The sequence below is a fragment of the Lycorma delicatula genome, chromosome 1 (assembly GCF_047948215.1).
Source record: "Lycorma delicatula isolate Av1 chromosome 1, ASM4794821v1, whole genome shotgun sequence".
In the NCBI taxonomy this organism is placed as follows: Eukaryota; Metazoa; Arthropoda; class Insecta; order Hemiptera; family Fulgoridae; genus Lycorma; species Lycorma delicatula.
The window spans coordinates 56,330,286-56,345,568 of NC_134455.1; the positions used below are offsets into that span (position 1 = coordinate 56,330,286).

The window sequence follows — 15,283 nt, forward strand, 5'->3', positions numbered from 1 at the left end:
CATGATATTATCTCCTTTATACTGAAAATAATATAATGAATTACATATGAGTCACTTTCTGAGGGTATTCAAACAGTAAGTCTTTTTTACGAATACATTCCCTCATAGCCATACCACAACTGTACGTGTCATTCCTGGATAGCAATGTTGTAGAGAGTGCAGGTTCTGACTGAAGCTAAGAAAATATGACTGATGATTATGTGGAACTAAGAAAAGAGTTCAATATAATATATATTTTTTTTCATTCTGGGAAAACTCATGAAATGTATTCATCTTATACTAAATAGATTATGAAAAAAGGTAACACTCAAAAATTGTTTATGTAAAAACTGAAAAAAAAAATTGTCATCAGAAAATAATAAATGGAGTTTGTAAAAGCAAAAATCATAATAAAGAGATAAAAGTACAGTTACATAATTCTTATGAAAAAAGCTATATTTATTTCTAACTATGTTTATCAAATAATTGTAAAAAGTACAAACAACTATTGATATACTAAGAATATTATTTTAGTCAACCTCAATTGAAAGCATTCAGTCAAAAGCTCATTGAAATTGTAAAGTTAGCTTAAAACATACTAAACTACTAAAACCTTAACTAATGATTTATTGCTTTCTTTTATATAGGATTGGATGAAATAAAAATTTATCTTAGAAGGGTAGAGATAGAATGAACATTAAATAGTTTATATCTATATATACAGTCTTGCCTATGTGCAAACCTTAAACCAATATATGTAGTACTTGTTTCCAAGCACAAAATTTAATGAAAAGATAGATTAAATTTAATAATTTATAATAGAAAACTTTTACAAAAAAAAAAAATGAAATTAAAATGTATAATTTAAAATTCTAAAAGGCTGTTAGATTCTATTATTGGTCCTGCTGTTATTTGATAATGAAGTTTCTGCATCATTACTGACAAAGTCTAAGTTTCCCAACTACGTAATCCCAGTTTATTGCGACACATTTTAAAACTTTTTAGTCACCCTAAACTGGTGTTTTGGTTTTTACTCAATTTATATATTTCTGTTATTTCATTGGGTTTTATTTTATCTTTGGTGATTTTGAGGATAGAAACCAATTGCGTAACAGAGTTATTAATCTATTGATTATTATTGAAGTAGGCATTTATAAACGGTTACAAAATTAGTTTATTAGAAACAAAAATTATAAAAGAATGTCTAAATATTTATTAAATTTACATTATCTATAACGTTGTAGAAACTATATTATTGAAAAATTTGCAAAAGTTTGCAATTTATTGGTCGATGGGCTAATATATAAGTACTGTTTGTCATTATTTGTTCAATAACATCTTTTTATTTATTTATTCACTTTTTTATAAAAATCACTTGGTATTTACTAATGTCAATTGTTTAAAATTCAAACAGGTCATCTAGTTTCATAATTTATTTTTTTAATAAATGATTTTTGATCATTTTTTTGTTTTCCAGTTTATTTCAATAACCTAGAATAACACTTTGTGTGTATATGATATAGTTTTCCTAACTTCAGAACTGCTATCATTTATTATAATAAATCATTAAGAAATAATAGGCAGAACAGTAGCTTCCCAGTTAACAGACAAAAAACTGATACGTGGTTATTAAATATATTATCACAATAACTGAAAAAAGTGGGTTGTAGTTGTTTTATTTAAATTTGTTGACAAGAACAAAAGATTAGTTACAACTTTTGAAAAAAAAAAGAAAGAGATGTATGACTAATAATACAATGACTGACTTGCTTTCTAAATTGCAAAATAATACTTCCAAAAAGTGAATTTTTCAAAACTACATTGTTATGCTAAAATTGCAAGAATTGAAAATTTAACTTTAGTCACTGCAACAAATATTATATTTGATAGACTGAATAGTCAGTTACAGTTACAGTGTACACATTGTACCTGTGACCAGAATTTCATATAATACCGCCTACTGAAATAGGAAATACATATACACAATTAAATGTCAATTTTGCAAATAGAACATGAAAATAATCAACTAACACAGTCAAACAATTTGATATTTATAGCATACCACATTCAACAACAAAATGAAAAAAAAATGAAAATACTCAGATCATTAGATCTGATATGCACTTTTATACTAAGTGTAAGGGACATAAGCACCTGACAAGTATCAGTAACAATAACAATACCAATGAATAAACTGAATATCAGTTATAAGATCTTTTAGAAGCAGTTTTTACTACTTTGGAAAATGGTTAATTTCATTTTAATAAATCTGGTTTTATAAATTTTATTTGAAAATATATTGTTAAAAGTTGTCTAGATTCAGAGGAGAAAATGTTTTCTCTTTTCTTACTAGATGACAAATAAACGCAAAAACTGATGAATTTAAAATAAATATTGGAAAAAACTAACAAAATGTAATAAATAGTAGCTATTCAAATATATGGGAAACCAATGAAAAAAGGCTTGGTTAAAATTTTGATATATATTTATATTTTTGAGTGCAATATGCAGGAAGGTATTATTAAATGAAAAAGGAACAATATTGGTTTCAAATATTGTTCTAGTGACAGAAGGGTTTTGCTGCTTAGATTGTAAAATGAAAATTTATTATAAGATAAATACGGGAAAGCAATTTAATATAAGCAAGAGCTTCCCAACAAAATATCTACATGTATTAAATCTTAGGCTCAATCTACAGTAAATATCTCCATAATTTGTTCTGTATACTCTCAATGTAAGTTCACATGCGCAGGAAAGCAGACTCACAGAGCAATTATAATCATTCAAGATGTGAACCCAACAGAAGATTCAGTGTGTGCTTTGGTTAGGGTAGTTTCAATCAGTTACATAGGGTAGTTTTACTTTTATACAGATTTGAATATTAGATAACGTTCTTTGGTGGTTGGGTCGACCTGAGACTGTATAATACTACAATTCATTTACATTTAGATATATATATATATATATATATAAAATCATCCTCATTTATCCTCTGAAGTAATACCTTACGGTGGTTCCGGAAGCTAAACAGAAAAAGAAGTTTCAAACAGTTACGAGTGTTCAATGACGTGAGTCAACTGAATAGAGATCCTCCTATATCTAAGTCTATTCATCAGTGGGATATGACTTGTTTTCACAAACTGGAAATCATCCAAAAGTCTCGGTTAGTGACGACACTGGATTTTATATGCGATGCATAAACCTACATAAAACTTTTCTTTGTTACTGTGTTTATTAAAAAAAAGAATATTATTAAATTATATTTACTGGTATTTTAATATAAGCTATTACCTTTTGATACCTTTAGCCTGGAAACTATGTACATATTTAATTTTTCTCATATAAGGAAAATAAAAAGTTGTAGAGATTGATTGTCGGTAATGAAAAAATTTAATGAGAAAAAGAAAATAAACTTGCAGAAAATTCACATAAAAGATTGGTGGGTAATATTTCAAGGTATCTAAATTAATTAAGAGGAAAATATAAAGGACAAATATTAAGTGGCATGTAAAAATTTGAGAAATAGGTACTGGTAACAAAAGGTTTAGAATTGAAGACTCAGGAATTAAATGGTTTAGTGTAACAAATAAAGAAATGACAAGTGCATTAAATCTCTACTGTAATTAGTTAAATAAAGTACTTCTGTAATTGGTAAAAAATATAATTAATGTAAAGTTTATATTGTTTCTTACTTTTTACCAAGTTTATCAAATGCTACATTAGTAAGCGGAAGCAGATGTGATTTTAATGTCTTATGTTTCTGGAAGTGCAACTCATTATTAAAAAGCTTCTGTTGTAATTTTTTTAGTGATTCAATTAACTCAGTTTCTACTGATGGTGTTATCAGTCGTTCATTCTTAGAAACAGAATGAGCCAGCTCAATGACATCTGTCCTGAAAAAAGTTAAATTATTCATTGTAGTAAACATAATTATTACTAAACGTGTAATATATATGTGTAAATAGAAAAAATTGACAGTCACAAACAGATGGTGCAACTGACCATTGTTCTATTAGGCTTAAAATTTGATTCTTTGATTTTAATAAAAAATAAAAAAAAGGTTTTGATTATTGAATTACTAAAGCAATTTTTGTCTGTTTCTGTAAGAGCTTATTAAGAAAATGTGAGCTGAACTAACTGTGCATATGTGCAAGTTTTCATAAGCTATGTTCTTTTAATTCTTTAACTACCTCTTCCTTGTGAACTAATTGAACTTATTCAATTCTTATCACGTCAAGTAGAAGTTGCAGACTATAAACATAAGGGGGGTAAGTAAGTAGAAGAGGTTGCATTACAAAACAACTATACTAGATCCATGTTACTAATAACGATATTAATACTAAGTAATGCACTGGTAGCACTGCTTTTACATATTAACATATTGAACCCCAATTAATTAACTACATATAAAAATCTCTCATGCAGCTGATACTAGTTGCTGAGAAGTTGGGACAGGGAAGATGAAGATGGTGAAATACAAATTATGCACGGTATTAACATTTCTAAAAACATGTGTAGATAACATATGTTTACAGAATGAATCACAAATTCAACTGTTGCTTTGATAATGACTCTGCATTTCCTTGTTAAAAGTTCATAAGAAGATTACTTTTATGCAATTTATACATGTATGTAGCTTCTTTCTCTACATAAATACACTTCTATATCATAAAAATATAATCCAAATCAATACAAGGTGGCAAAAATAGACGTATGATTGTATGTATAGCTACACACTTAAGTCATTAATGGAAAAGAATCATGGAATACATTAATGAGTAACCAATGAATACATTAATTAACTAAAAAATGTTTGGAGTACATTTAAGTACTTCTGGTTGAAAAAAAGTAGATGCTCTGATTACCATGACACTTCCATTAAGAATAAGCTACTTTCTTTGCATTCAAAAATTAAATAAAATAAATAGACCACAGCAATCCAGAAGGGGTTAAAAAGAAAAAACTCAGACAACCTTAAAAATTCTATATCCCAATAAAGAGGAGTTAGGTCTCATGGGGTCAATACATAATCTGATAGGTCTGATACATTTACAAGAATCTAAGGAAAGCAGATAGCTTTCCTGGTAAAACGCCAAGATGTAGAAGCCATGAAGATCATCTGAAGTTCTGAAAATACTGGCAATTTAAGTAAGTTTCGATTCAACATTAGATTCAAGAAGATCTTGTTCGAGACCAAACCAGTATCTCTGTAATTAAATAAAACTCAAGTAAGTGAAAATATTCTATGAATATTAAAGAATAAGGGGACTTTGAAGTGTGTATAACCTAGTTTTCAGACCAGGATTTAAGGATTAGATGTAATTAGAATTAAATGGTTAAAAGCCTCAACATAGGCTATAAGAGTTACAGGGCCAGATTTTTTTTAACTCTTTACCAATCTTAAATTTATATATTTAATTTGCTTTGTTTATAATGATCAAAATTATTTTAAATACTGGAATTTATACCTCAAATAATATTTTAGCAAATTTTAAAATTAATTTGAGTCAAAAAAAATTATTAATTCTTTCTTAAATTAATTCCCAAGTTTATTGAGAATTAAACAATCTTTATACTATAAAACTAGGCAGTACATTACCACATTAAAATTTTATTTTAACTAATAAATAAATATATTTCCATTGTTTCAACTTTTTAATTATTTTACTTACTGTGGTGTCAGATCCAGGAAATCAATCACTTTACTTTTAACTTTTCCACCTTGTGTGTATTGAAGACATATTCCTGGGGGAAAAAAAAACCCACTGAAATTTAACATAATTTACCCCTACTAAATCCATTTCTGGTTCACTTTTATGAAATATTTTTCTTATTTCATAAAAAATTGGAAAGAAATTTGAAAGCCTTTTAGTACCACTGTGACAAATTTGTTATAAGAGCAAACAAGCAAACAGGTTATGTGACACACCAACGTATCTTTGGTTAGTCTTATGATCTTGGTATCGATGATACTAATATTAAGTTAGTACAGTTTTACCACATTTTATTTCATTATTCTAATGTGGATAACACTGGCAGTCACTCAAAAAATGCAAAAGTATACTTAAATCTCTTAGCAATTTATTTTTTCTCAATTTTGTTTTAGCTACGCTACAGTTCTTTTGCCAATTAATGCGTGTATAAGAATATTTTAATAAAAAATTAAATAAAATAAATTTATTAGAAAACAACGTGTTATAACAATAATGATCAGAAAGCCACATTAATATTTTTATGAAGTGAAAAAACCTGAGGAAATTATTTTGACACCTGTTCTTTGTTCATTATATCTTTTAACACAGATACTCAAGGGTCAATGTTACCAGTATACCTTGGACAATATATTCCAATATACAAGAACTCAATTTGCAATGTTTCTTTATTTTATTCTAACTGCCAAACTGATAATTGAGAGACTTAAATATTTTTGTAAGGTGTAAAGAAAAAAAAAAAATGGTTTTTATTGATCAATACAAGAAACCTTTTTATTAAAGTAAGATCCATTTTGAAATTACAGATAAACTTTTAAATAAAAGTCTGCATGTGTATTATTTCTCTTATTCATTTTCTACATTAAAATTTTTTTTTTCATACCACAACAAAGATACTGACAATGAATAAGGTAATAAAAATAATCTTGTCACATACGTGCCAAAATCAAATTTTGGTTTCCAACGTCAAAGGTTTATGTCAAAATTATATATAACTGAGGTTTTATATATTATATATATATATATAATGAAACAGACTCTTTATATATTATATCTTTATAATATTCTTTATATATAAAGAATTCCAGACTTACTGGAAACTGGAAGCCCAAAACTTAAAAAACAAAAAATTACTACCCTGCCATCGACTGAAAATGATTCGGGTAGAGACAGATATCTACCCATGGTGGGGAAAAAACCAATCATTAACCGTTAAACTAAAAACTAAAAATATCACTTGCATGATTTAAACAAAAAACCTTATTAGTAAGATTATTATTACTATTTTAAATATTATTATACTGTTACCAGCATAACAGTAAAATTATTACTATAATTTTATTTGTTTTATATATTCATTCAAGAAATAGCAATAGGATAAAGCCCACTTACTTTAACAATAGTTATTTTTGCATAAGAGGTAGAATTTTATACAGTGTGAAATTTGCCAAATCTAACTGAGGTTCCAATTCAGAACCTTCTGGATACAGTTAAATGTAACATTATATTAGTCATCAAGCGATTGTCAGTACAGTACAATGTTATTATTCTTTATTTAATAACTCTTTCATATTTATTTTTAAACCAATCCCCAACATTTCTTTCATTCAGTCTTTCATACAGTAAAAAAATAATGACTCGCTTTCTAAAAGATCTCAGAACTATTTTGCCGTGCTATTTAAAAACATCAGTGAAGGAGAAATACATCTCCATATTATTAAATCTTACATATTATTAAATATTACATATATTAAATCTCATATTATTAGTTCTCTACATTGTTCCATTTATAATTCCTTTTCTTCAATGTGCTATTATAATAATGATAATTTAATGAAATTACAATTACATAGAAAATAAATGCGTACCGCTTTTCATTTTCTATTAGATAATCTTTCAGATTTAAATTTTTAATAGTTTATTCAATCCGAAATAATAAAATGAGCACTTTTCAAGAGGATGCCAGCAGCCAATCTATAATTAGTCAGTTGCTGTAGTTACTCAATTAGTTGTTAGATGGCATCACTGAAAGGCAAAAATAAATAGTAAATATTTTTTTCTTTTTAAATACATATATTGTATTGTAATATCATTAAAATAATACAATGATACTGTAATAAAAAATAGTAAAATAAAGTAACAGTAAAATGTACACCAGTAATTTACACAGTTTCATTATACACAGAAATTTTGCAGAACTTAACACCTGCATAAATTTGCACTGCGTAAAGGTGCACTGTATAATAAATTGATATAAATGACTAATTATATATATATATATATATATATATATATATAAAGTTAGATTTTAATTTATTTATTTTCATCTTTTAGTGGCACCATCTAACAACTAACTGTCTTACTACATATCAGCTATGGGCATCTTCTTGAAAAGTAAAATGTGTGTTTAAAATATGTATGTTTGTTTTTGGTGATTGGGAAAATGCTTTTGATAGGGTGAATTGGAATGTGTTAACTACAAATCTTTAAAGACCTTGGTATAGTTTGGAAAGACAAGAGGCTTACTTGTATTAAGGAACTTATACCAAATAGAAGATGGTAATGAGGCTTGGAGAAGACGAATCAGAAGAAGTAACTATTGGAAGAGAAGTGAGACAGGGTTACTGTTTGCCATGGTACTTTTTTGTATTTACATTGAAAAGTTAACAGAAAAGGCCATAGAAAAGGCATCGGGTATTGCGGTTGGCAGTGAAAGAATAAGAATAAAAATGATCAAATATGCTGATGACCCGGCAGTGTTGGCAGAGTCTAAGGAAGAGCTTCAGGATATGTTGGAAAATATCAGGAAATATGTAGAATATGTGGATAATATATCAGGATATGTGGAATATGTAGGAAAAGAACTAGCGATGAAGATTAACATGGGAAAATCAAGGTGATTAAGGTGGCAAAAGAGAAGGTTCAGTTAGCATAGGTTGAAAGGAAAGAATATATAACAAGAAAAATCCTTTAAATACATGTGAATTGGTATGAAGTTGTACGAAATAAATTAAAGTAGGATAGTAATGGGTAAAGCTGCATTTAAAAAGGTTAAGTGATTGTTAACAGAAAAAATAATACAGATTAAATTAAGAAAGAGGTTTGCTAAGTGTTACATTTGAAGTGTGGTGCTGTATGGCGGTGGACTATTATGCAAAAAGAAGAAAGATATTTGAACAGCTTTGAGAGTGGGTTATGGAGGAGAAAGTTGAGGGTGAGGTAGACTGATAGAATAAGGAATGAAGGTGTGTTATCAAGGATTGAAGAAGAGAGGAAGTTAACGGCAACATTAAGAAAGAGGAAAGTGTCTTGGTTGGGACATATGTTACAAAGAGACTGACTGCTAAGAAAGATAATTGAAGGAAAGACGAATAGGAATGGTGAAGGATATTAAGAACAGAAGTTATAGAGAAATGAAGGATGACACTCAGAACTGAGAGAGGTGGAAAGCAACCAATTGAAACCTGTCATAAGACAGATCTACAAGCGAGAGAGAGAAAGAAAGAGAGAGAGAGAGAGAGAGAGAGAGAGAGAGAGAGAGAGTGTGTGAGGGGGGGAGTGAGAGAGAGAGAGACAGAGGGAGAGAGAGAGGGGATGAGAGAATAATAAAAATATTGAATAGTTTAATACAAATACACTTTTTTATTATAAATCCAAAGATATGATTAAAGAAAGGTATAGTCATATTAAATAAACAAAATTTAAAACAGTCATGTTCATATACAATTAATTAAACCAAATGATTGTTTTAATTACACTAGTGTTGCAATAATGTAATTACACTAGTATCGCAGTAATGTAACTACAGTAGTGTAACAAAAGCTATCATATAAATCCTAGTAGATAAGATAGATAAAATGATAAATAAATATCTGACTAGATACTTGTCCTAAGATCAGCGGACTAGAAGTCAAGTTAACTTTTAAACTACTAAGTTGTACCAATTTCTTAAGAAAATTGATATCTCGACAATGTAAAAAAATTTTTTGTTTTATTTAAATTTGTTGTTTTTTTATTTTTTGCAGAGGAGTACAAGGCTAATATATTGTAGAGGATGGGTGATGGTCAGCAATACCTTTTTTCACAGAAGTGGCCAATGTTTGATGTGTTAGCACAATTGGAAGAATTCAACATGACAAAATTGCACAAGTCTAGTGGTACTGGTCTAAGTAACTGACAAGAAAAAAAGTGAATAAATGCACAAAGACTCATAAAATTGAATAAAATTTATACAAAACCATAGTTCTATGTATTATGTGTATTTTATGTAAATGAATTTATACAGTTATCTTAAATTATAAATTAAAATTACACAAGTAAATTGTTAATACTGTGAAAAAACAATTTTACAAAGTATCAGTCCATGTTCTGAAAATCTGTTTTGAAAATATTACCTGGAGGAAAATAACGAAGTAAAAATTTATCCAACTTCATCACAAACAAACAGTCTCATTTCAACGAATGAATTTGAGCATATATCATATTAAAAGATAATGTTATTTAATGTAGTTATGATTAATTACAGAATTAAGGAAATATGTTCTTTATATTTGTTTTAATTTATATAGTTCACATTTATATTGCAGGTTAATTACATTTTTAAATTATTTTTTTAAGCAATACAATTCAGTAACTTAGATAGAAATTCTAGTTGCTACTGTACAACCGTTGAACAATATTATTAATATGCGTACGGTATTGAAATAACATAGATGTTGCTATGGAGACCGTAAGCAAGTGTTTCTGTTCCTCTGAATAAGATATTAGAAGTACAGCAATATTACAAGTACATACCTAATATACGAAGAATGTAGTAAACTTTCAGCATATGTTCTACTGGCGAAAATAAAGACAAAAGTTCACGTAAACATAGGTTCGGAAACGCTTCGTTAGCGAGTGTCGGTTAGCGAAAGATTTCGCCTTCGATAAAATTAAGCCAGACTCTAATTCTTGGGCCCAAAATTAAGGGGTAAGTTTAGTGATTTCATATGAAATCCCAACTGAAAAATTGAAAAAATATGTCCCAGAACTGTATTTTTCAAGAAATATGGGGTAAAAGACCAAAAGTTTGGGGTCGAAAAACACACTATTTTATATTTGGAGTAAAATATGTTTGTTAAGTGGGTGTTTAAACAAAACTTGTTGAGAATTTGATTCTCAGTAAAATGTTAGGAACAAAGCCCATAGAAACTAAATAATACAAACGTAAGAATTTTTATTTTTATTAATAGTTTGGTGTCATCGATAGTGCAGGCATTAGAATAAACATCGACATACTTAGAATCTTTAACATGCAATAAAATTTAAAAAAAATTAAATAAGGCAAAAAATTATTTTGCCATGTTGACATAATTTTCTTAAGAAATTTGTTGTAATTTAGTTAACTTGGCTTCTAGATCGGCTGGTCTCAAGACAAGTATCTAGCCCGACATTCATTTATAATTTTTCATCTATCTTATTTTCCTAATTAAAGCACGAGACAAATCATTTTTGAGGTCATAAAAAAATTATCTTCATATCGTATAATTTAGACAAGATACAAGAAAAAAATGTTGTGGTTATCTTACAACATAGTTTACTAATTAATTTAAGAACAAAATATGTTGGGTGTTTAAATAAAATCTCTTCACAACTTGAAAATCTTCTCGGATTTCACATGACTCCCTCTTGAAAACATATAACAATTAACATCCAAGAACTGGATTTCAATTATTCTCATGTAATTATTATGTAATTACACACTGACGACTGTCGATGAGCTCAGTTAAAAATAAGTATACAGTAAACATAAAATATTTTTATTATTTATTTAAATTCTAAACAATGGGCTTTTATTAAATAGATAAATATTTCATTCAGATCGATATTTAATTATACCGATTTGTACATCTTGTTATATACTCATTTCAAGAATGAAAACTTACGAATGCTACATGAACAAAAAAAGATCTGTTTCAGTATTTACCTGGAAGGGTCAAGGAAAACTTACATTAGAAAAGCATTAAACAAATGGATTAACAAAACAGTGATTGAATACTACATTAATTCATAAAAAAATAAATGAATGAAATAATAGTAAAGAAATTATCAAATGATAACAAAAATTAAATTAGTAGCTCTATATAAAATTAAATTGAAATTTTAAACGCTTCTATTGGAATTAAAATTTGTAGGCATTTCGATGGATTGGTATTTTGATTGGGTATGATTCAATGGATTGGATAAAGTTGATATTGTTAATTATTCTCGGAAAGATTTCTTTTTTAATTATTTGAATATTTTTTTGCAAATTTAAAAAATTCTTATTCACCTCTTTAAGAAGTTTATGTTGGTAATAATCCATTTTGACTAGTTTTGGCATAACATCTGTATGTACGTACGTTCGTATGAATATACGTACGTACCTCGCATAACTCAAAAACTATTAGCCGTAGGATGTTGAAATTTTGGATTTAGGACTGTTGTAACATCTAGTTTTGTACCTCCCATTTAGATTGCAATCGACTGGACTAAAAGTGTCTAAAAAAACCCCAAAATCCAAATAATCTGGATTTTGGCCTTTTTCTTAACTGCAGTAATAAACCTCATTGGGAGCTTCCCAACTATATATCATAAGTGGTACTTATTTTCATTGGTTCCAGAGTTATAACCAAATAAAATTTTAATTAATGAAATATTTGGATGTTACAAGGAGAAGGCACATCGGCTGGAATCAGACTTCATTTTCTTTTTTTAACTTTTTTTAAATTTATTTTAAATATATTGAATTATAAATTATTTATATTAACCTCTGATTGTAAAAAAAAATTACGATGAATAATAATTCAATAATAAAAAAAAAGAAAAAATATCAGATGTTATTAATGAAATAAAGCACTTTTCATTAAAAAAAAAAACAAAAACGCTTCTAAAGGCGTACAAGGAAGGCATGTAGGGTCCAAATCAGATTCTTTTTTTAAACATAAAGTTATAATGACTAAAAAAGAGATCTCGTTTCTTTTATAATTATGATTTAAATAAAATCTAAAATCCAATTTTTTTTAAATTTATTTATTTCCTAAGATCATACGTTATTTTTTGCCATGAATCTTCCTGTTGGTAACTGATAACGTAGGTGATAAAAATTTAAGATCGTTTCTCTTTATTAGTTATTTAAAACAAAATCTATTGAGCCTGTTCCCAATTATTAATGTATTTATAATAGTTCAGGATAATAGTATATTTTGGTCTCTGCCAGTATTTATATCCCTAGCCTGCAGACCAGTACCCGACTCGTCCCTTCATTTGTTGAGGCGTAATAATTTTCATTGTTTGCGTCCTTAGGTTTTTCTATAAATTCTTTTCCCGGTCCGGTAACTCTTCTGGTGGAACAAGAGCTTATGGAGATACCAATGTCTATATTTCAAAAAAACAAATTGTTAACGGACCCGTTATTTTAAGAAAATAACCTTTTGGTTCTTGCTAGATTCTTCTTTTCATTATTATTTTCTCTTTCTTTTTAATTGGAAGAAATCCGTTAACCTGGTCCGTCATACTGGCCTATTACAATATTAAATCACAAAACACGCACTTTTGTTGGTATATGAAAAACAAAAATGTACTACTGCCATTCACTCTTTAAGATGACAAAATTGATGTTAGTACAGTGACAGTGTAGAATTACAAAAATAGTAAATTAATATATTATACTAAGAGTAGGGTGGATATAATAGATTAATTAAAGGAGAATATTCAGGGACTAGAATAAGATACAGATGGCTGTAATCAACATTTTTTCTTTGATGAACATCGATAACATAAAAATTACAATCGCTACAGAATCTGTGAAAAGAATGTGTGCTGAATGAGGTTTTCTTGCGCCAGCGATTTGCTGCATGTGTGCAGGTGGACCTTCATAACGCTGATCTTAATTTTTCCGAGGAAAAATATGACTGTGCTTCTCATGAAAGGCGGTCCACTGAAAGCAATTAGTTGATGTCACCCATCCGAATGGATACAAACAAACATTTTCACTGACTGGCTAAAGCACTTTACAAACACGTTAAGTCTACAAAAGATGATCCAGTGTTGCTTCGTACTTCACTTCTGTAGTGTCGCTACATCACTTCAGTGTTGTTCCGATGGTGGTGTAATAACGTAATCAGTTTGAAATAATGAATTTTATTAATCGTTTTATTTTTTCATAAATATATGTCACGAAAAAGATGGTGCTATGGTAGTCCTGAAAATAATTTAGTTCATTAATTTTGTATAAGAACTAGCTGGCCCGTCTAGCCAGAACCTGTACTCTCGGGGCACAGGTCATACCATGCGAACCCCACAGCCAACTCAAGTCAACGGTTCCACGAGGCCTATCCCACGGCCACAGAGCTTGCTTCGCTCACCATCAACGTATTGCAAGGGGGACCGGCAGCCTGCACAGCCGCAGAGGTAATTTCCCTCTCTTCAGAGAGCTCCGCACCCTGGACCCTCACACTGTTCCTTATCCTAGTGGTTGGAAGAATAATACTGATAATTAACAATTAAAGAATTCTGGTTTTTAGAAATTTGAAAAAGAAATTAAATTACAAACAACCTCACCACTCTAGCCTCACAAGCAGTCCCCACGGGAAGCCCATTATTATTAAATAGAAATTTATTTAATATTATTAAACGTAAATATATTTCTATAATTTTTGTAATATTATTCATTCGATTGATTCAAATCATTAAGTTCAAACCCAACTCACACAGTGATAGGGGCTCACAGTTCACAGTTCATTAATTCACTTCATTAAAGCTTGTGTCAACATACTACGTATGCATGCATTGAAGCATATCTTTTTAACATTTTTTTAATGTATTTTCGAGATGAAATATATCTATAAACCTCTCAGTTATGCCAAGAAGCATGGGTAGAAATTTGTTGCGGTTGATCGAGTAGTTTTTTTGTTCCCGGACAAACAAAACCCTTCTTCTACTTTATATCATATTATAATAGATACTTGACTAAAATACTTAACTAAAATACAGTTGTCATTTGTTTTTATTTATTGATTTATTGTAAATTAAACAGGTAAAAAATACATAAGAAATTATTAATCTTTTCAAACCCCCAATTTATTCTCTTTTTTACAATGTAGTGCAATTTCGATTTTTCCAGTTTGTGATATAATAAAGGATATATTTAAATAACTATTCTTTGTTCTATAGTATGTTTTTTGTGGGAGAAATTTCATTCTTAAAAAAAAATTCAACCTGCTGAGACTACTACAACATGATGTGTTGCTTCCATTGTGGTGTTGAAACACATCAGTAGGGGGTAAATAAATGAAAACCTGGGAGGGATTGAAATGCTTTGCACATTGAACATACATTATCTTCCACAGAATCCGGCCAAAGTATAAAACCATATTTCAAGTACTCATCTTTGTAGTGTCTTGTGAAAACAGATTTATTATTTTCTTTGGTGGACATTCAATTTTTCTATATTTTCATTTCCCCAAGCAGAACTTCAGTGCAGAAAAAAATTATATGTAAAGTTTTCCCCTTTTTTTTTACTTATTTTAAGAGGAATAAAAATTTGTGTTTTTTACAATAATTAAAAGTAAACT

At 28.6% G+C, this 15,283-nt stretch overlaps 1 protein-coding gene across 1 annotated transcript in view; it reads right to left on the reverse strand.

The window, feature by feature from the left end:
• LOC142317512 (uncharacterized) overlaps positions 1 to 10,124 on the reverse strand; it is a 36,795-nt gene extending 26,671 nt beyond the window's left edge. The window contains exons 1-3 of the mRNA XM_075354072.1: positions 10,085 to 10,124; positions 5,652 to 5,724; positions 3,672 to 3,872 (exon numbers count right to left, since the gene is read on the reverse strand). Coding sequence (XP_075210187.1) covers positions 3,672 to 3,872; positions 5,652 to 5,724; positions 10,085 to 10,124 — 314 coding nt within the window. The remainder of the gene's footprint in view (positions 1 to 3,671; positions 3,873 to 5,651; positions 5,725 to 10,084) is intronic.
• Positions 10,125 to 15,283: the final 5,159 nt, after the last annotated feature.